The sequence below is a fragment of the Magnolia sinica genome, chromosome 3 (genome assembly GCF_029962835.1).
Source record: "Magnolia sinica isolate HGM2019 chromosome 3, MsV1, whole genome shotgun sequence".
In the NCBI taxonomy this organism is placed as follows: Eukaryota; Viridiplantae; Streptophyta; class Magnoliopsida; order Magnoliales; family Magnoliaceae; genus Magnolia; species Magnolia sinica.
In genome coordinates this window covers 62045718-62066312 of record NC_080575.1, presented here as the reverse complement: position 1 = coordinate 62066312, position 20595 = coordinate 62045718, and the positions used below count along the sequence as shown (strand labels likewise).

Genomic DNA, 20595 nt, shown 5'->3' with positions numbered 1-20595 from the left:
CTCATGATGCTGCCGGCAGTGTGGTGGATCTTATGGGGCAAAAGGAACTAGAGATTCTTCCAGGATACCTCTCTGTCTCTTAAGATGATTGTGGATTCCATTGTGTTGTTTGTTTTGGAATGGGCTGTCTTTTGTGTTGAGTGCTAGGTTGGGCGTCTTTTGGCGAGTTTCTTTTGGGTTTCCCTTGTATTCTTTTCCTGCTTTGCTTCGGCTGCAGGCCTTTAATAATATTCTCCGTTAACCTTAAAAAAAAATGTCTTGGTAACTTGTGCCTCACTGGTGATGTAGGCATCTTTAGTGATGACAATGGGGATGTGGTTAATGTTACTAAATGAGTTTCTCTTACCGATAAAGCGACACGGCTGACTGAGGGATTAAACAACCCCTTTTGATTGGAGTCTGCCAATAAAATATTGTCACCCACTATGATCTTCACTACAAACAAGTATAAACACAGTTATTAACAAATCATCAACTAAAATGTAATTCTTTTCTCTATTGTTTGGAGATTACTACATCAAACTTGTGGTTTGAGAGTTAATACCATGCTCTTGAAGATAAGATATCATGGCATGACAATGGTATTCTTTTGCATTATCTGTACGTAGAGTACTGATAGTCACATTAAATATTTTGAAAATAGAGCTAACCTCATCTCTAGATTTCGTCAAATAAATTCATGTCATATGAGATGCATCATCAAGAAACGAGACAAAGTATTTAAATCCATTAGAAACAATAGGAATTATACCCCAAACACCTGAATGAACTAAAGAAAAAAATTTCTACTTCAATGTTTTTCAAGAAACAGATAGACAGAGTTACGATGTTTGGCTAATATACAAGCCTCACAATTAAAATTTTTAACATCACTAGATTCGACTGATGTTGGTAATAATGAATGCAATAATAGACTCGAAGGATGACCAAACCTATAATGCCAGAGATAAAGATCTTCCTTTTGGACACTAAGACACATAATAGCTGAAATAATGGATTGATGTTGAGGGGAAAAGGATTGATGGGAAATAAACCTTTGAATAGAATGAGAGGTATACTGCGTTTTTGCTTTTCTGATAGCAAGAGGTAAATCTAAGTAAGGATCAATGTTGTCAAAACGCATATGCGATTGTATGCGATCAGCATATGTTGTTCGCATATGCGATCGCACAATCGCATATGCCATGGCATATTTTTTTTAAAATAATAAAAAATTTAAAAAGGAAAAAAAATTTAAAAAATGAAAAAAATCTAAAAAAATAGGAAAAACTTGCCTAATTAGTACACATGATTGGATTGAGTTATTTTACTTATTTCATTACAGTTTGAGTGTTTCATTAAGTTATATATTTAATTACTTATATTATATTATATAAATTTTAACAAAACAATCAAGCTACATTAAAAGAGAACTAATTATTATAAACTTCGAGCAAAGAAATTTTACTGATAAATGGATAACTTGAAACAGCTTACAAGTTATAACTTACAGCTTAATTTACAAAAAGCAAGCACAACTTATAAAATACAAAAAATAAACATACTTGAAGTAATTGTAGAGCGATTAGAGTAAGAGAAAGAGTAAGAGATTTAGAGCTTTGGAGTAGAGAATAGTGAAAATGGAGGGGATATGAGTGCCTATTTATAGGCAAAAGTTCTCCAAATTGAAAAAATAAAAAATAAAAAAATTGCATCCACTCTGATTATTAGGAAATATGCGATCGCATATTGGTTGCATATAAAAGTATGCCATGACATACTTGCCAGGATCGCATATGCCATCATGGCATATGCGATTCGATCCATAGTATGTGCATATGTGATCGCATTTGACAACATTGGTAAGGATCATCATAAATAGGCAATTGAGTAAGAATACTATCAATACCTGTAATTGAAGGAGCGTGCTTCGTGGTGTCATGAGAAATAATTGGTTTATGAATATTCCTTTGTTCATATACTTTAAAGTATTTAACTTAGTAGAATTAGTAACAATCTTATTTTTAGTATTGTTAGGCTTAGAAGACACATACACTATCTGATCATATTCAAGAACAGGAACATGAAGAACCATAAAATGTGTCTCGCCCTTTCTATCAGAAAAGTATGCAATATCTTTCACAAATTTAACATCCATAGAGACAACACTTTTTAGTAAGTGGATAAAGACATTTATACCCCTTTTGAGAAGTCGAATGTCCCAAGAAAATGCATTTGACAACTTTATCTGACAATTTGTTTTTAAGAGGATTAGTATTATAGACATAACATATACTCCCAAAGACACGTAGAGGAATGTCAGAGATTGGATAAAAGTCCGAAAAATACCGAATGGTAGAATTTCCAGCAAGAACTTTAGTGGAAAGACAATTGATTAGATAGCAGGCTGTAAGAACAGCATCTGACAAAAAGATTTAGGAACAAATATTCCAATAGGAAGAGCCCGAGTTACTTCCAAAAGATGTCTATTTTTCTTTTCAGCCACGGCATTTGTTGTGAAAAGGGCAGTCTCTCCCCAAAAGCAAGATGAAACTTTATTACCCCTTCACGAGCAAGGGAATTTGCAATGGAACTTCCCTTTTTCTAATGTGAGAGGATTTGGAACTTGACCACCACATAAGTCTTTGATTTCTTCCAGCCAGTTCGCCAACCTCCATTGATTTTTTTTTTTTGGAATTGCTTGCACACCTGGTAACAGTGATGGAATCTCACTCGATAACCGCCACCCCAGGATGATTCCTAAGAAGCTCTTTGAGCCCGTCCAAGGGGCCCTAACCTCCACTTCATTTGAGTCACAATGGCCTTACTGGCATACAGAAGCTTTCCCAACTCTTTCCATCCCATCCCGATCACTCCTAACTGGTCCCTCAAGTGCAGCCATCGAAATTGAGTTTTTGGGTTCCCCTAGGGGAGGTTACCATTCAATAGTCCCCGAGGTCACCTCTTCTATTGTCAGTCGCTTCCTCCTGCCCTTGAGCTAAGTTCTCCCACCTGACTGAAGCAAACTATTCGCAAACAATCCCCAAAGTGACAATGCAATGCCATCAGGTACCCTTTCTCAAATTCTCTATTTTTTTGTCCAAAGTTGAACTAATTGCATTCATTCCATGGTGGCTGTAATTGCAACAAAGAAAAGGTTCCATAAAATGTGTCACTTGGAGTTCCAAATTCCTAACCTCCTAGCTTTGTAGATGTCCACAGTGTTGTTAAGAACAGAACCTCCTAACCTTAGGCATCACAAAAATGAGCCCACAACAAGTGTGCAAATTGGCAATGATTGATGAGGTGATTCCACTTTTTCTGTATTCTTAAGGCACAAGATTCAACCATTCATAATGATTTTCTGTTTGCTTAGCTGGTGGTCAACTATTAATGCCTTTTGGCCGTGGTTGCTTTCTCCATGTCTCCCTTGTCAGCATAGTATAAAAATTATTCACAGTGAATTCTCCACCCAATTCCAGACCCCACTCCTATTAAATCTCTTGAGCATGATGCATTCTGCATCGACATTCTAAGTTAGCTACGTGAAAGTTCAATCTCCTCTTCCCAGTAAAGTTCTTAATGAGAGCAAGTTTTGGAGTGATACCCTCTTATAATAGACCCGGACCCTTTAAGCAGGGCTAGCCAATACAAAGAAGCAAACAAACTGCCAAGTGGCTGAAGATCACACCAAAGGCCCTCCCTCCCAAAGCCCTCCTTTCTGGCATCCTGCAATTGGAACCTAATTCCCTTGCAGCCAAAACGCTTCCTTGAATCTAATCCCCTCGTGGCCAAAAGGCCTCCTTGCTACTAACCCGCAGTTGGAACCTAATTCCCTCACAGAATTTGTTGGTCATGTTTGGGATTGCCTTTCACTCTTCTAAGAACCATAATTTTAGATTATAAATTAGATGTATTAGATGCGTTTTGTGATCTGAATCCAATTTGATTTCAACATACTTTATCTATTTTCTTTGAGGATTTGTAGTATGGACACTTTTTTAAGTGCATGAGGACAACATTGAAAAGGCAGTTACCTGAATGTTGGCATGAAAATGGTGGGTAATGATTATTAGATGAAAGTAGTGTGAACTGTGATTGTGTGATGGACCGATGACATCTTTGTCACTTAACATGTGAGTTGGGAATGATAAGTGAAAACTGATGTTGTGGTAATTGGAAAACTTAGATCCATCGAAAGGTAAAAGATTCCTAAATTCTATCCATCAAAACTAAGAAGAGGTGCCTCACTTCCTCCCCTTTGTTGTGGAGAGTTACAACCTATGTTGGGTAAACATGCTTCTATCTTCCTCTTCTTAATGCATCTTTTTCCCGTTTCTGTTTCTGTTTCCTTTCCTTTCCTTTTTAATTTTTGAAGGATGTTATTGCTCCACATTTTGATTTCTCTATACCCATTTGAAGGTGTCTTAGGGCCTGTTTGGATCCTTAATAGTAATGTGGTGGAAAACTCACATAATTACACCTTACTATTGATTGGATTAGCCAGCTGTCAAATAATGGTAATCCTGCGGAATCACCACAGAGGCTTAGATTGGCGGAGGTGTGTTGATGTAGCATGGTTGCATGGGCCCAACCATGATATGCGTTATATCCACATCATCCATCCATCTTGTGAGATCATTTTATGGAATGAGTCAAAATGAGGCAGATCTAAAGCGGAAATGGACCACAACACAAAAAATCAGTGGGAATTGAATGCCTGCCATTGAAAACTTCTTGGGGTCCACAGAAGTGTTGGATCAAGCTGATATTTTTGCTTTTCCTTCATCCAGGTCCGTGTGACCATAATCATTTGCACCCGATCTAACGATATGTTTGCTCGGTGGAAGAGTGACTAACTCCCAAGTATTTTGTTTTTCAAGGGTAGACATCTCTTCTACCATGACTACTTTCCATTTACGGTCACTCAAGGCATCTATAGTCTTGGTTTGGATAGATATGGATGAAAGGTATGAGTGATAAGAATGAGAGATATTCATATGAGACAATTACCAATGGGATAGTGTGTACAAGACCGAGTACCTTTGCAAAGGGTAATTGAGAGATCTTCCTATTCTGGTTCTAACGATGAAGAGTAGTGGTGTTCGGGAAGAGGAAGAATTTTCTTATTTTGAGAGTAGATTTGTATTTCTTTTGTTGGATTGGGGCATGGTACCTCTTCCATATGGGAATCATCTATGACAGGAAGTGGAAGAGGTGCAAGAGTATGAGTATTGTCTCATGAGTTAAAATGAGGTACATTATTAAAGAAACATCTCTTTCTATTTACAGGACAACAACATTTTACCCTTTTTGAGAGTTTGAGTACCACACATTTTATTGAGTATGGTTGTAGCTTGGTGCAAGATGGCCGAAGAATGTGGACAAAGTAGGTGCATCCAAACACTTCTGGAGGTAGGTTAAATAGAGACGTATGAGGTTATAAGATTTGTAATTGCCTTTGAGAACATCGGTTGGAGTCCGATTGATTATATAGGTTGCAAGATGAATGGCATCAATCCAATGCATCTTTAGTACTGGCATGCTTATTAGTAAAGACCGGGTAATCTCTAGTAAGTGCCAATTTACGTTTGGTCACTCCGTTTTGTTGTGGCGCATAAGAGCACTAGGTTTGAAATTTTATACCATGATCAACAAAATCTTTTTTAAATTTATGATGTAAATATTCTCTAGCATTGTTAGATTCAAATGTTTTTATCTTGGTATTGTATTAAGTAGAAACCAAATATTTGATGGAACAACTTTATAATCAATGGGACTTCATCTTGACTTTTTAGAAGGTAAACCCATTTATATCGTGAGAAATCATTGATAAATGATAGGAAATAATTGAAGCCAAATACAGAAACTAGAGGAACAGGTTACCATATGTCTAAATGAATAAGTTGAAATGGATTAAATGTCTTTATATTACTCGGGGGAAAAGTAGTTCGATGATGCTTGGATAATTGACAACTTTCACATTATAAGGTATTACTTTTATTGAACTTTTCAGGAAACAAGTGACATAATGGTTGAAAAGATAAATGACTTAGACGGGCGTACCAGAGGGTCACCTGATTGTTAGGAGTTGAAACATGAGCAAAACTTGATCGTTCTCAGTTGAGAAGATAGAGCTCTCGATTTTCACGTCCACCTCCAATCGTCTTCTTTGTTGCTAGATCCTGGATAACACAATTTGACGGATAAAAACTAACACAACAATTCAGTTGTTTGGTCAGGGAGCTTACAGAAAGAAAATTAGATGGAAATGAGGGAGCATGAACTATAGAAGAAATAGACAATGAATTAGAAAGAATAAAAGTTTCCTTCACTAGGACTATGGAATGGGAATCGTCAGCCAACTTAATATTAATAGAGATAGGGGGGTGGGAAGTGTATCCATCAATCGTAACTTGCATGTGATCATATGCCCCTGAATCAATGATCCAGGACATCTGAGAGACGCGGTTTGTAGTTGCAGAAGTACCTGATTGCCCTAACAAGTTAGTAGCGGAGATGGATGCTTGGAGAGTTGCCACTTGTTGTTGCAGGTCATTGATAGTGTTGTCCCTCGAGTCGTAGTCATTTGGTCGGTGGTCACTCTGGGTGATATCTATAGTAAAGCTCACATTAGCAGAAGACTTTGTTTTGACATTCTTTGGTTGAAGATGAGGATGGACCCAACAATATCCCTTTAGACATCTCTTTCCACAGTGTGTGCATTTGAGCCTATCTTTGTCCATGTATCCTTGTCTTGTTCCTTACCACTAAGCATTTTTGGAATCTGTAGTCAAAGCTGACTGTTCTGGAAGGATGGTATGGGAGGCATTCCACCGTCTTGCTTCTTTGTGTATGTAGTTATATACAGATTCAAGGGTAGGAAGAGATTCTCTTCCAAAAATTTGTATATGTTGAGGTTCGAAATCCGAATGAAGATCAGCGAGAAACTTAAAAATTCTGAGTTGACATATTTGTTTTTTCAGATCTTCCAGTTTTAGAATAGCTTCTTGATAGTTATCCAATGTGTCCTATTTTTTGTTAAGCTTAGCAAAGTACTCTTCTACGGATCCATTGCCCTATTCAAGATTGTCAATCTTTGTGTGGAGTGAATAAAGGTGGACATAGTCTTCTTGGTGGGAGTACATTTTGGTGACTTTATCACATACATCCTTAGCGGTTTTCAAGAGATAGAGCCCACTATCCACAACTAATGTTTAGTTGCATGGAATTTAGCAACTAAGACATCACAAGCCAATTATCACTTTACCATTCATCATGCATGGGATCGTCAGAATTGGGTTGTTTCTTGGTTCCTGTAATGTATCTGTCTTGTTTGTGCTCCAATATACAATATACATATGGGTTGCGTACGACCACTCTAAATAGGTTGTGCCATTTACCATAGTAATTGTAAGACTAGGGCCGTCCATTTGTCTAGAAGAAATCTTAGTACGTTTATTATCTCTCATTTAGAGGGAAAAAAAAACTTTTTAGAGGTGCAAATGAGTGCCAACAGAGGGACCTGGGGGTGGATGTAGTGCTTGTCGGAGGACCACACATCAGATTTGGCACCAATAGCTGGTCTAAAGGAGAGATCCGATGGTATATGGAGGTCCGGGAGGCTGGAATGATGATGGATGGGGTCACACTAGTTCCGGCAGCTGTAAGGCCCTGGAGGTGGTATTTGTCAGATCTGGCAGCTGAGGTGATACCTGTCAGTTCTGACAGCAGTACTAGGCGCAGAAGGTATCTCCGACAACAAGATGTGGTCTTACCTCTTAGAGATCGCACCCGACAATTCTGGCAGCAATAGGAGGGCCATAAGGGATTTCCAGTGACATTAGAGGCGGTGGGGCTTTCCAGCTATGTCAGTAGGTTTCCAACTCAGATCTGGTGACATCCGTCAGCAATAGGAGGCCCATAGGAGAGTTTCGACATTAGCAGGGTTTGCGTGGCCTGATTCCAGTGGTTTTGAAGAGGCCCTGACACAAATCTGGTGCCAGAACTAATGCTGGAATTGAAACCCGTGGTCCTAGACAGATTTCAACTTTTATGTGGGGCTGGAAAACCTGCTGGAACTTGATTCCGATACACATAGGGGCTTCTTTGGTGGGATTTGCAGCCTTGAGATGCTGTAGTTTCTCCTTCCAGAGGAAACTGCTGGTGGAGGAGACTCTTCTGGATGAATCAATGATTTATTGGGGTTGCATCTGTATGATGGGGATGGAGAAAACCTCTCTTTCACCATCTTACATGGTTCATTAGAAATAGTCTGTAGGTTCAAAGTTGTAGAAGGAACTTGAAGATCCTACAGTAAAGAGCAAGGTGTTCCAAAACGGTAACAGTGGCCATAACGGCTACCACTGTTACCGTTATGATACCGTTACAGCCTTTTTTTTTTTTTTTGAAAAAACCGTTACAGGGCCTTTACTGGCCTGTTTTTTCTGTAACGGCCATTTCGACCCCGTAACGCGTAATGGTTATGACCTTTACCATTACATAACGGCCGTTACATAGCCAATTTTAAATACCTTGGTAAAGAGGAATTAATAAGAAGAATATTAAATACTCTGAGGATCAGCAAGACTTTGATACCATGTGAAATAAGAAGAATATAAAAAAAAAAGGAGAAGAAGGTGAGAAGACAGTATTGTACTCTTCCCCTCACATTAAACTTGTATTTATAGAAAATACTCTGAGAAGATAACTTACAGTAGGAGTCTTTAATAAGAAGAATATTAAATACTCTGAGGATCAGCAAGACTTTGATACCATGTGAAATAAGAAGAATATAAAAAGAAAGGAGAAGAAGGTGAGAAGACAGTATTGTACTCTTCCCCTCACATTAAACTTGTATTTATAGAAAATACTCTGACAAGATAACTTACAATAGGAGTCTTTAATAACAAGAGATAAAGCACCGTATTAAAAAATCTAATCCCAATCCCAATCCTAATCCTGGTCATTTATGGTATTCTGCATGTGTACGTAAATCTGTGTACACCCAGGTATACATTAGTTTGTTGTATACACTACAGGTGTACGTTAGTCTGTAGACCAACGGATATGATTGATCATTGTGAGAGTTATGTGCCCACGAGAAAATAAGATGTAATTCTTGCCTAATGGGATGGTTGGATTGATTTCTTATGACAACACATGCTTTTATGCCCCCTATTAAATGGAAACTTATTATGTATGCATTTTTTTTTTATATATATATTTTTAAATTTCTAAATATGCAAATATGTGTATTTTAACATCTCCTAAAGTTTTACTGAAAAATTCCACCATTTTCCCCATGTTTCCCCGCATTTCCGGTTATCGGTGATTTCGACATTGTTTCCGTATCCCCGGCCAGTGAAACTTGCAGCGATACTGATACTTTGAACACTGTGCATACAAAGATACATACATACATACATCTATTAAGACACTTTTCAGAAAATTGTTGAGGCCTGTTTGGTAGATGCCTAAAAATGAGTTTATGTCATTTTAGTTATCTTGATATTTAATACATAATGAGTTCAACAGGGCCTAAGATTTTTAGGCAAAATCTTATTTAATACATAAGGAGTTTATGTCATTTTAGAGATAAAGATCTCTAATTCTCATAATTACTGTAAATTAAAATGAGATGAACTCATTTTTAGGCGTTTTCTAACAGGGCCTAAGATTTCAAAAAGTAATGGATTAATACAATGATTTAGGCAAAACATATCCTGCAAGTATCTGGTACCAATACTGGTATCGTGTCATGTTTGACACGATATGTAGACAGTATACAAGTATTTGGGTCTCATAGCATGGGGCTGTATCAGGGCAATGGAATTATTCTTATCTTGTTGAATGCTTGCCCTTTACTACTGCACAATTTTTCATTATCTGATTGAACTTGGTTCAATATTTTATGATTGTTTTGTGTTGTCTAGCATCCTACGATGGAGAGCCATATTATTCTTTCTAGGATACAGCTGAAGTCGTGAATTTCATGAGAGTGCTTAGTAGATTTTTGGACGATGTCATGTGTGAGGTTGCTGATCTTCTGGAATTGTTTTCTTGGCTTTGTAACATGCTAACAGGTAAGCCCATGCATGGAACGTGCGGTTCTGGATCAACTTTCTGATTATTTCAAGGCTCGACTTGCTGGCTACCCTACAACCTCATGCACAGATAATGCTTTGGTAATGTTAGATTATCTTGATTTTCCAGATCATGTTACCCTGCTTAAGTTGAGGCAGTCATTGTGATGCTTCTCTTCTTGTGGTGTGTCAGTTGGCAGATCCCAGTTTGGACCCAAAGAAACGAGTTGCGATCCAGCTTATAAAATTAGAAAAAAAAATGCTGAATGCATGTCTTCAAGTTACAGTTGGATTCATAAACCAACTACCTGATCACACTGTATCTCCCTGCCCTGCTCCTTATGCACCTCTATTGAAATAAAGGGTAGTGCCTCTCTCTCTCTCTCTCTCTCATTTCTCTACGATATCTATTCCTTAGTTGCAGGATCCTTCTCACTAGGTGCCGCTTCTGCCTCAGAATGTCATTCCCACTCCTGCTTCCTACCTATTTATACTTGTTTACATTTTGAAAGAGACGCTTCCCTGCTCCCGCACCTGAATTTGTTGCTGCTTTGCTTCATGCTTTGTGCAACTATAATCTGTTCTATTCATCTGGGAACTTTGTGATCTGGCTGCAGAATTGGTTACTCACCTCATCCGGTCATATCCTGCAAAGCTGAGCAAGTTCACAGCAGCATTCACTGTCTCAATTCTAAGGGTAAACTTAAACAAGGTATGCCCAATGAATCCCTGAAGCATTATATCATTTTGAAGGTAACCTCTGTTTCATTTTATGGTTCTTGCTTCACTTTTTAGTTTGGCCTCTCTTTTACAATGTTGGATGCTATTTCTAAATTCTAACTGGTGATCTGATGGAGTTTATGTATTTGTTTTATGTTCATTTTTGGTCTAGCTAATGATTTGTGAATGCACATTGTCTGACCTAGGTTGCCTGAAGTGGTGTGGGAATGGATTTGGTTGGTAACCAAGAAAGTGATGGTTCTCTAAATAATCATGAAGCAGGAGTACATTTGTAATCCTGCACCCATTTTTTGCACAAGGTGACCGCATGATGCAAACATCGTATTGAACAGCTTGGATGTTACAAGAACATGAAAGGTGGAAGTTACTTGCTGGGTGGATGGTAACTTAGATAGATAGATAGATAGATAGAGGTAGGCAGGGAGGGAGCGAGACCAATGTTTTTGATAGTTAAGGCAATTTGGCACTTTACCAATATTTTTGACATCTCCAGTAAAGACCATGCAGGGAAGGAGGGAGGGAGACCAATATTTTTGATAGCTAAGGCAGTTTGGCACTTTTCCAATATTTTTGATAGGTAAGCCAGTTCCATCTCCAGTAAAAGACCATGCAGCTCCCTTTATAGGGAATCAAATATGAAAGAACGAATGGGTCTGCAGTCACACGATTTGTGGCTCATACACACACACATGCCCAACAGGAGTGAGTTGGTGCAAGTTGAAGGCCTAAAAGGGTGTGGATTGAGATAGTAAGAAAAGACTTCATGACCTGTCGTATAACTGCAGGTGTGGCCCTTGATTGAGTGGAATGGTGGAATGGGATTCATGTAGCCGATCCTAGTTAATTGGGATAAGGCTTAGATGACAATGATAAAGGCATGCACACACACATACATACATGCACCCACCCACCCACATATAGAGAGGGAGAACTTCTGTTGGAGAAGGTAGAGAGAGCCTAATGTGTATGCAGAAAACTCTTATTTTTAATTCTGGTGGCTGAATGACATGCAGAAAACTCTACCATGGGATATTTTGGTGGCATTTGTGCTTTAGAAATTGGAGGCGGCCGGTGATTCTCCTCTTAAAGGAAGTGCTAAGCCCTAGTTAAAGTGCCATCTATCGTGAATGTGGAAGCAAAAATCTTGGCAAAAATGGAATGAGCGTCATCCTCACAGATGCTGCAGGGGCATTGCACATGCCCTTCTTAGCTTTGGATGTCGAGGAGATGCATACAAGGCCAATGCTAGTTCTTTAGAGGAAGCTTTGAGATATATTCGGTTAGGTTCTCCATGCCCATGATTGTTGATGGAGATTCTAAATATTTCATTTGCCAGTGCCAAGGGAGGCTAATAGGTGTATATTGGTGCCATATAGTAAAAACAAAAGTGGTAGTAGCAGTGCAACTCCTCAGTTTGTCTTCGAGTACTTCAACATGGGGTTGGATTCCGGTGAGAGGCTTGTCTTCGAGTACTTCAACATGGGGTGAGACTCTGGTGAGAGGCTTGTCTTCGAGTACTTTAACATGGGGTTGGACTCTGGTGAGAGGCAAAATGCCTTCCTAGGGACGGAGCTGGTCTAGCTGAAGTTTAGGGGTAGTTGGCTAAAGTTGCACGACTGATAGGACGAGAGGAATGAGGAGTATGTGAGGCTCCTCGATCACACCCTTTTCAGGCCTCTCCTTTCTGTGCAAATGTCTTGTCCAACTGGGAGTTACTAACGTTGTTGATCGAATGATGGCGGGCGGAGACTCATTCTTTCCACTTCTTCGGGGAGTGGGGGATCACCGAACTCGATGTGTAGATGGTTATGCCACATGCTGATGCATATATGAGCTTGTTGGGGGTCGTCCCCCCTGCCCATGTGTTCGGAGTCACCAACCTTGAACTGAAGTGGCTCCATCGTACCTTCACTCCCATCTCCCCCACCACCTGAGAAGGGATAGAGCAGAAGGCACGGGCTTGCATTTTTTATACCTTGGGGGCCACGATTTTCTCCCATAGAAATGGTCGGGTTAACAACCGCTACTTTTCCTCGCAGCCGACCTCACCTTCCCCGTTCAATATAGCTGGGGGTTGGCCCTACTCGCCCATCTATTTGCTGGCTTGGACAAGGCTACTCACACTGAGTCCACGTCTGTTGCATTGAGTTCACGTTTTAAGCCCGATAAATGGCTACACGGAACTCTTCTCATTGCTGAAATTGCTTCGCCAAATTAGTAGTGAGGGGTTGATACACATTCAACTCCTATGTTCCTTTTTAGTTTTGAATAATACTCAGCCCGTGATTTATCTTATTGTTGAAGCTCAAATATTTCCTCAAATAACTAATACGTTCAAGAGATATTTTTGTTGGATGAATATATCTCTTGTGATGTATTCCACACTACTTTTGCAGTATTAAAAAACATTACATTCGCACTAGTGGAAGGTTCCATGTTGTTCCACAACTGCGTCATATTCCGAGCGTTCTCTTGGATCCATTGATCATACGTACCAACGCTCTCATCAGGATTTTCAATGGTCAAGTTTTTTAGCTTGTGGTAGTTAAAAACACTTGAATGGATTTGGACCACAGAAGATAGTTCCATTTCATACTATAGAGGTTATTTGGACCCCTAAAATCAAATGGATTTATGAATCCAGTTCTCGAATCACCTTTCTCTTTCGTCTTGGACAAGGGACTAGAATATATACCGTAAGCTTATATGAACACGGGCTGACCTTTAACGACAATGAACCCCCAATTTGTACACTTCACATAGTTTGCACACCACACTTGAAGAGAATAACCAGCCCACATGTTCACATGTTCCAACCAATCATGGGGTCAATGATCACGAACATGGCATATGATGATGGCAATCAGCCCACACGTCTCACGCATGAGATGTTGATCATGAACACTTCTCATTCTCACCCATGCATGAGGTATTGATCCCCATTCTTCCCCTTTATATTAATAATAAAAATAAAAAGTACAACAAATATCCTCACTAATTATGTTCATATTCTAAATAAGTCATAATCCAATATAAATACTAAATATAAAAGAGAGAAGTTAGGTGGACCGTATAGGGGGATGGTACCGTATAGGGGGATGGTCCACATTCACATCCATTAGGTGGGCTATGTAGCTATATCGCCCACACCCCAATCCATAACTCAAGTGGTAGACTGAGTGAAGATAACCTCGTTTCAACACTGAGGTCTTGGTATTGATTCCCTAGTGGGGGTGGCTAACAGTGTGGTGTGTACTAACAAGCTAACCTAAAAAAGAAAAAGGAAAAAGAAAAAAATGTAGCTGTATTGCCCACATCCGCATGTTTTAACAATCCAAATCCTTTGATGGTTTGGTTTTGATCCAAACTGTATTTAGCTTGTGGAGAAGTGTTGGAACAAGTGTTGGTTCGTTGTGGTAATCAATGGGAAGAATTCTGGTTCTTTTAAGTCCTCCAGAGGCCTTGATCAAGGGGGACCTGTACTCCCTTAGCTTGTTCATAATTGAAGAAGAGGTTCTTAATAGAGGGTTATGACTTATGAGGGCTTCATATTAGTGGGAGATGTGTAAACTATTATGTCCTTGGAGGATGCCCCATGATATTCCATCTCTTATAGGCAGACAATACTTTGGTTTTCACCAATGGTAGCAAGGGTACATGTAAAAAGGATTAACAAGAATAAAAGCAACATCATTGTCTCAGACAATGCATCCTTGGAACATGTAAATCTGCTTCTTCAGTCCATAGAATATTTTTACAGTTCACTGCCAATGGCTTTCTTGGGTGCTCCAAGCATCATTTCAATCACTTGTTTAAAAGATTATTGTGAACAAAATCCAAGGGTGGAAGTCGAAGTTGCTTTCAGTTGGAGGCAAGTTGATTCTTATTCGCAATGTCTTGCCGAGTATCCTAATACACATTATGGCAACAATCCACGTGCCCACATTTGTTATTAATCAAATCGAAGGAGAGACTTAATGGATACCTATATCAAAAGACCTAATGGGTACCTAGATTGACAAACCTACTGGGTATTTGAATCGAGAGACTTAATGGGTACCCAATTTGATACCTAGATTAAGAGACCTAATGGGTACCCAACTTGATACGTAGGCATAGGGGTGCCAATGGGTAGGGTTGCTGTCCCAGCCAGAGTAGCTCGACCTCGAAGGTCCAGGGTTTGGGCTACTGAACTTGGCCCAAAGGTTGGGTTCAAACTAAAAATCGGCCTGGTGTCCGAGCTTGAGCCAATCACAAATAGCTCAACCTAGCCCTTGGGCCCCAGTGTATATAGTATGTATGATGCGGACATCAGTGGTGCACCCTTTAGAGTGTACTGGAGGAGGAGACGTCGCCGACAGAGTACCGGAGTGGAGGAGTTGATGCAGCGTCCATCGGACCCATTTTCTAATGTGCTACGAGTGCAGAAGCGGCATGATCGCACCCTGACCATAAATCCATGGGTCAGATTTCACACCTTACCACACGGGTGTTTTAGTTTTAGATGTTTTTGTTCTTTTTTCTTGTTTCATGGGCTTTATTGCACTTTCTTTAATTTTTCGTCTTTTTTTATTTTTAGGGGCTTTAGTGCACTTTTACTTTTTCTATAGCTTATGTATACGTTGTGAGAACCCTATTTTCATTATTATTAAATGAATAGAAATTCGTATTTTTCTTCCTCTTTATTCAAGAGATTAGGGTTTTAGGATTGGCTCTTGGGTGTTGAGGATTCCACCCCGATTTCAGGTTTCATTCTTTCTAAATCTTCGAGGTGCAGGAAAAGGTAAGAGTCATCCTCCTTGTCTTTTGATGACAAAACGACCCGTACTTTCTTCATCTCGAACCCTTCATTCTTCACCCCTTTCGTTCCTTTCTAGATACCCCTTTCTAGTTTAAACGAAAAAGAGAGATGGTTAGTTAGTAGAATCAAATCCAAACTTAATCGTGGACTGACTTATGCTAGATCTAGGATATCCTCATATTCCTAGGTCCTCTATTTTTACTGTTTACGTGATTTTATGTCAAGGGGCATGATCCTGACGGAATGACCTCATCTTTGTTTTGAAATTTACCTAATCCCTTTGATTGAAAATGGTTAATTGATTCATGTATTTACTTGAACATTCTTTAACATGATTATAGATGCGTTTAGGATTAGGTCATCACATGTCCCTGCATCAATGTAGTTTCTAGATTAATACTGATACTTTGCCAGTGTTGCGGATAATACATAGACATTTATAAATTACTTATAAGTCACATAATTTGCGTACAAATAATTCATATTAGATTGTCCAAATTATGGACTCCAATTTAGATATATAATGAAAAAAATTACACTTATTTGATTAGCTAACTATATGATTGGTGGATTTTTATTGGATAGTTAAAAATGAAAAGATCCAACTGTCCTAAAGTGTCCACAAATCAGTGGCTAGAATTTGTCAACCAATCTTATTTTTAGATGCGACATAGAGACAGTATGTCCCCCAGTTTACTTGGTTTCATTTGAATTAATTTCTTCCTTGTGTACAATTTCTAAGTGCCCGTGTGTCATGCGTCATATTCAATAGAATTGTAAAATAACTCCCTATATGGTAATATATACACTTACAAAAGGGTAATGATCTTGTGGGCTAACTGCATGAGAACTTTTCCATTGACATATTTTCATTCGGATATGGTGGAATCCAACATCACCTTATAATTTTCACTTTTAACTTATAGGGCCAACCCTTGCCCGATCATATCCCAGCCTAACCCGACCCTCATGGGCTAGGGCTAGGACCGAGGCCTCTTTAGCCCATAAGGGCTGAGGCTGGGCTTGGGCCATGGATTAGGACTCTAGGGCTGAGCCAGGGCCAACCTTGTTGCGGCACGTTGCCACCCTTAACTAGGCATCATGGAGTCGCGTATGCCTTCTTATTTTGGAGGGTGATTAGGAATCAGGAATGTGGGTGACAGTCATGGTTCTGAATTTCGGTATTGGTCGACGTATCAACTTAGCGGCAAAATGATACGATACGGCGCCGCGTATCAGTATCAGGGCCGTATCGGTCAATTTTTTTATTTTATTTTTATTTTATTATTATTATTATTATTATTATTTTTTTTTTTTAAAAGCAAAAAAATATGGTGGTCAACTACATGGTCCCTAATTGAACACAAATCAAGCATGAAAATACAACAAAAAGAAGATGAAAATATAAAAAAGAAAGTGAATGTTTACCCTTCTTTCCAATTTTTCCCTTAATGGTCCACTTTGCTTTGATTTGTTGAATCCCATTCAAATAATTTGTTTTGATCCCAAAATAGGTCTAGATCTAGCCTAAAACAAGTTTTAAGCTTCTTCCATAGTCTAAATAAAAAAGAAGAGGAGACATGAGTGAATTTTTGAAAAAATAAAATAAAATAAAAATTGGACTTCTTCGGGCGTATCGGCTGATACGAGTTAAGTTTTTCTTTTTTTTTTTGGGTTGATACGACCTTGTATTGTGTATCGTCTCGTGCCGATAAGGATACGATATGGCTGTATCAGTTGATACGATACCAATATTCATGTCTATGGTGATATTATGTAGAGTTTGATGATGAAGATGGGCTGGAATGTGTTCTTTGCTGGCAACATTATGAGTTAGATTTGTGTCCACCAAATACCTCAATGGTAAGCATATCTTATTGCAGGTCGCAAGTCAGGCTGTTCTAAATTATGTTGCGGCATCCTGGAATGTCTGGATCATATCCTAGAGAGTGTGCTATGGATTCTGGGGCATGGTGAGATACATTTTTTGGATATGTGAACGGGCAGCAAGCACTTGATTAAGCTCTTGGAGGACCAGAGGGAATTTGATTTGGATTTGAAGGTTATCGATGCATCGTTGAATAGCGGGGACTGTGCTGCATCTGTTCATGATTGCTCCATCCATTCTTGCGTGCTTCAGGAGGTCCAATAGTGTGGCCTGTGTCTGTATATTGGAGGACCAAATTGTCTAGAAACAGTTAGCTGAAGGGTCTTCTTCAGGGCCTATTTGGTTTTTCAATTACAACAGTAAATGACTGTAAATGGATAGTGATTATTTACTATTGTAATTGTGTGGTGACACAAGTTACATTTGACTACAATGACGATTTTGCTACATTGTCTGTTTCACCCTGAAATTAATGTAAAATGGTATAGTTTTGTAATTTGAAATTGTAATGATTACAATTTACTGTACCTACTTCCTTTACAAGTGTATTTGACTCTTAAATTATGAACCATAATTCCTGTTTAAACAAACACTTGGAAATGATAATAATGGCTTATTTACTTTGCATTTCATAAGAAACTAGAAAACCAAATAGGCCCTTAGTGAAATTTGCGTGGCAGGTTTCTAGGTGTTGAGCGCCTGCTTATCATTGGGCTAGGTAGGTGGCAGTGGCATTCCCATGTCCTTACTAAAATTTCCTTGTTTGTGTGGAAAGTCTGGAACAAGGCACTCCTGGTGGACGACAGAGTCAACACGTTGAAAATCCCATGCTCTCCAAGTACATGTGTGCTGAACCCGCGGGGTTGACAGTGATCTTGATCACCTCATTGTGCATGGGAAGCTTGCTAAAGGGGGCATGGAAATTTGATGTAGGATGATGGAAACCATCCTAGGATGCAAGATGAGAGATCAATTACACATTAATTTCAGCAATCAACATGTAAAATCAAGCATATCCACATAATAGATTTAGAAATTCAAATTTATAACACGAAGATCCTAGGTTATCACATACACGGTGCACGAAAATATAAAATAATTCAAGAGTGGCCCACTTGGAAGTAGGGACTTCTAATTTAGCACGGGTAGTGCAACAACAACGTGGATTGACAAAGATGTAAGCAAAATTCTGGTTTGGGGAAAGTTTCACAAAAAATTAAGATTTTCATTAGGTTTTTGTGTTCATGGATGGAGATTTAGGAATGGGATTTTTAAGGATTCAAAGGATCTAGGGATTAGGGAGTTTTGGAGGAAAATCAAAGAGGAAAAATCCCAAACTGGGGCCCACACGTGGCTGCGAGTCCACACGTGTCTATGTAAAGGAGAAGAATGAGAGAGGGAGGATTGAGTGAGGTTTTGATGAGTTTAGAAGGTTGTAATGGAAGGGAAAAGAGGAGGACGAGAATAATAAGAATACCTTTTGAAGAAGAGAAATAAGAAGGATGTAACCCGGGGAATTCACCACCAAACCGGGGCCCACACGTGGCTGCGAGTCCACATGTGTCTAGGTAAAGGAGAAGAATGAGAGGGAGGATTGAGTGAGGTTTTGATGGGTTTAGAAGGTTGTAATGGAAGGGAAAAAAGGAAGACGAGAATAAGAAAAATACCTTTTGAAGAAGAGAAATAAGAAGGATGTACCTCGGGGAATTCACCACCAAACAAGCTTTTACCCTTCCACAATTCAATTGGAAGGGAGGGTTTCTCACAAACCTTAAAACTCAATGAGGAAAATTCCTTCACACACGAGAACTCTATTTTTTCTTTCTCAATAACACCACTAGAGTTGGACCTCCACCCCCTGTGCTTTTATAATTAAAAATTTGGAATAATTACAACTATGCCACTTAAGTGAAATAGGTCATCATCCAAAATAAGAAAACTAAAATACTTATTATCAATCTTAACCATCAAATAAATCTTAAAAATAATAAAACACATGAAGGAAGCAAGATCAGAGTCCAAGGGGCCTAGATATGTAAGATCTGGTGGTCCGATGGCCTGATCGATAAGATCCAATGGTCAGATTGACACGAAATAAAAATCCTATGACTAAAATGGTCTCCTAAGCATCCCACATACATCATCCCAAAGTGTGGTATTCTTGATGCACGTCTAATGCACGTCTCAAAATGGCCTGACGGGCCCCGTCTAAAACTCGTCTCTCATCCACAAAGAAAGTTTCACTGATGTGGGTGGTCGTCTCCGTCTCTGGTACACCCGAGTAGGTCCTTTGATGTGCCCATCAATTTTTTTTATTTACGCATTTGAAGGTTGGATTGATCACTGGCCTGACATGGTTCCAACGTCCGTCTCAATGGTTTTCTCTGGCCAGCAAGGGTAGCCAGTTTGGCCTAGCTCGTGGCATCCTCCCATGTTTTCCATAGGCTGGGATATTTGGCTTGCTAGAAATGAATGCAAGTTCAAGGAACATAGAATCCAGAGGGTGATTGAAAAGGTTAGTGATTGGTTTAATGAGGTTAGTGTAGGAAGACAAGTTGAGAAAGTTGCCTCTTTTGCGAAGCATATTGATGCAGGACATAAAATTCAAGTATGATGTGCAAGATTTTCAGGCTTTAGATCACACTAATTCAGAAACAATTACACAAAATTCCACATCCCACACAAAAGTTCAAACACTCAACCAAGGGTCAAGGGGAATCTTATGCGAATCCAGGCCTACACATGCTAGGGCCAGATCAATCAAAATTATATACTAAACAAGAATCAAAGGAGGGTAAAGGCATCCACACATGCACAAAAATAATTCCTCAAATCCAAGGGATTCAGAAATTTCGGGGAACCCTAAGGTTGAAGAAAGGGCATAAAATTGTGGATTTGAGTAATTTAGGGTTAGGTTTAGGGATTTTGGGTGAAAGAGGAGTGAGAGAGGAGAGAGACGAATCAGAGAAGTGTCGCACGTGTGGACAGCAACAATGACCCAGACGCACGTTCATGTGATCTTGACCGCACGTGTGTGGGGCCCACTATTTAGAGAAAGGCCACCTTGGCCCTGGTCGGCCAGGGATGGACTCCAAAACCCC

At 39.3% G+C, this 20595-nt stretch overlaps 1 protein-coding gene across 4 annotated transcripts in view; it reads left to right on the top strand.

The window, feature by feature from the left end:
* LOC131239963 (uncharacterized) overlaps positions 1-20595 on the top strand; it is a 43291-nt gene that overhangs the window by 19960 nt on the left and 2736 nt on the right. Inside the window, exons 10-14 of one of the 4 annotated variants that reach the window (XM_058237935.1) lie at positions 10065-10166; positions 10258-10428; positions 10483-10503; positions 10682-10776; positions 17490-18030. In XM_058237935.1, coding sequence (XP_058093918.1) covers positions 10065-10166; positions 10258-10425 — 270 coding nt within the window. In that variant the 3' untranslated portion in view covers positions 10426-10428; positions 10483-10503; positions 10682-10776; positions 17490-18030. Of the gene's footprint in view, positions 1-10064; positions 10167-10257; positions 10429-10482; positions 10504-10681; positions 10777-17489; positions 18031-20595 lie in introns of those variants that run through there. The other 3 variants (XM_058237934.1, XM_058237933.1, XM_058237932.1) reach the window with 3 other exon arrangements.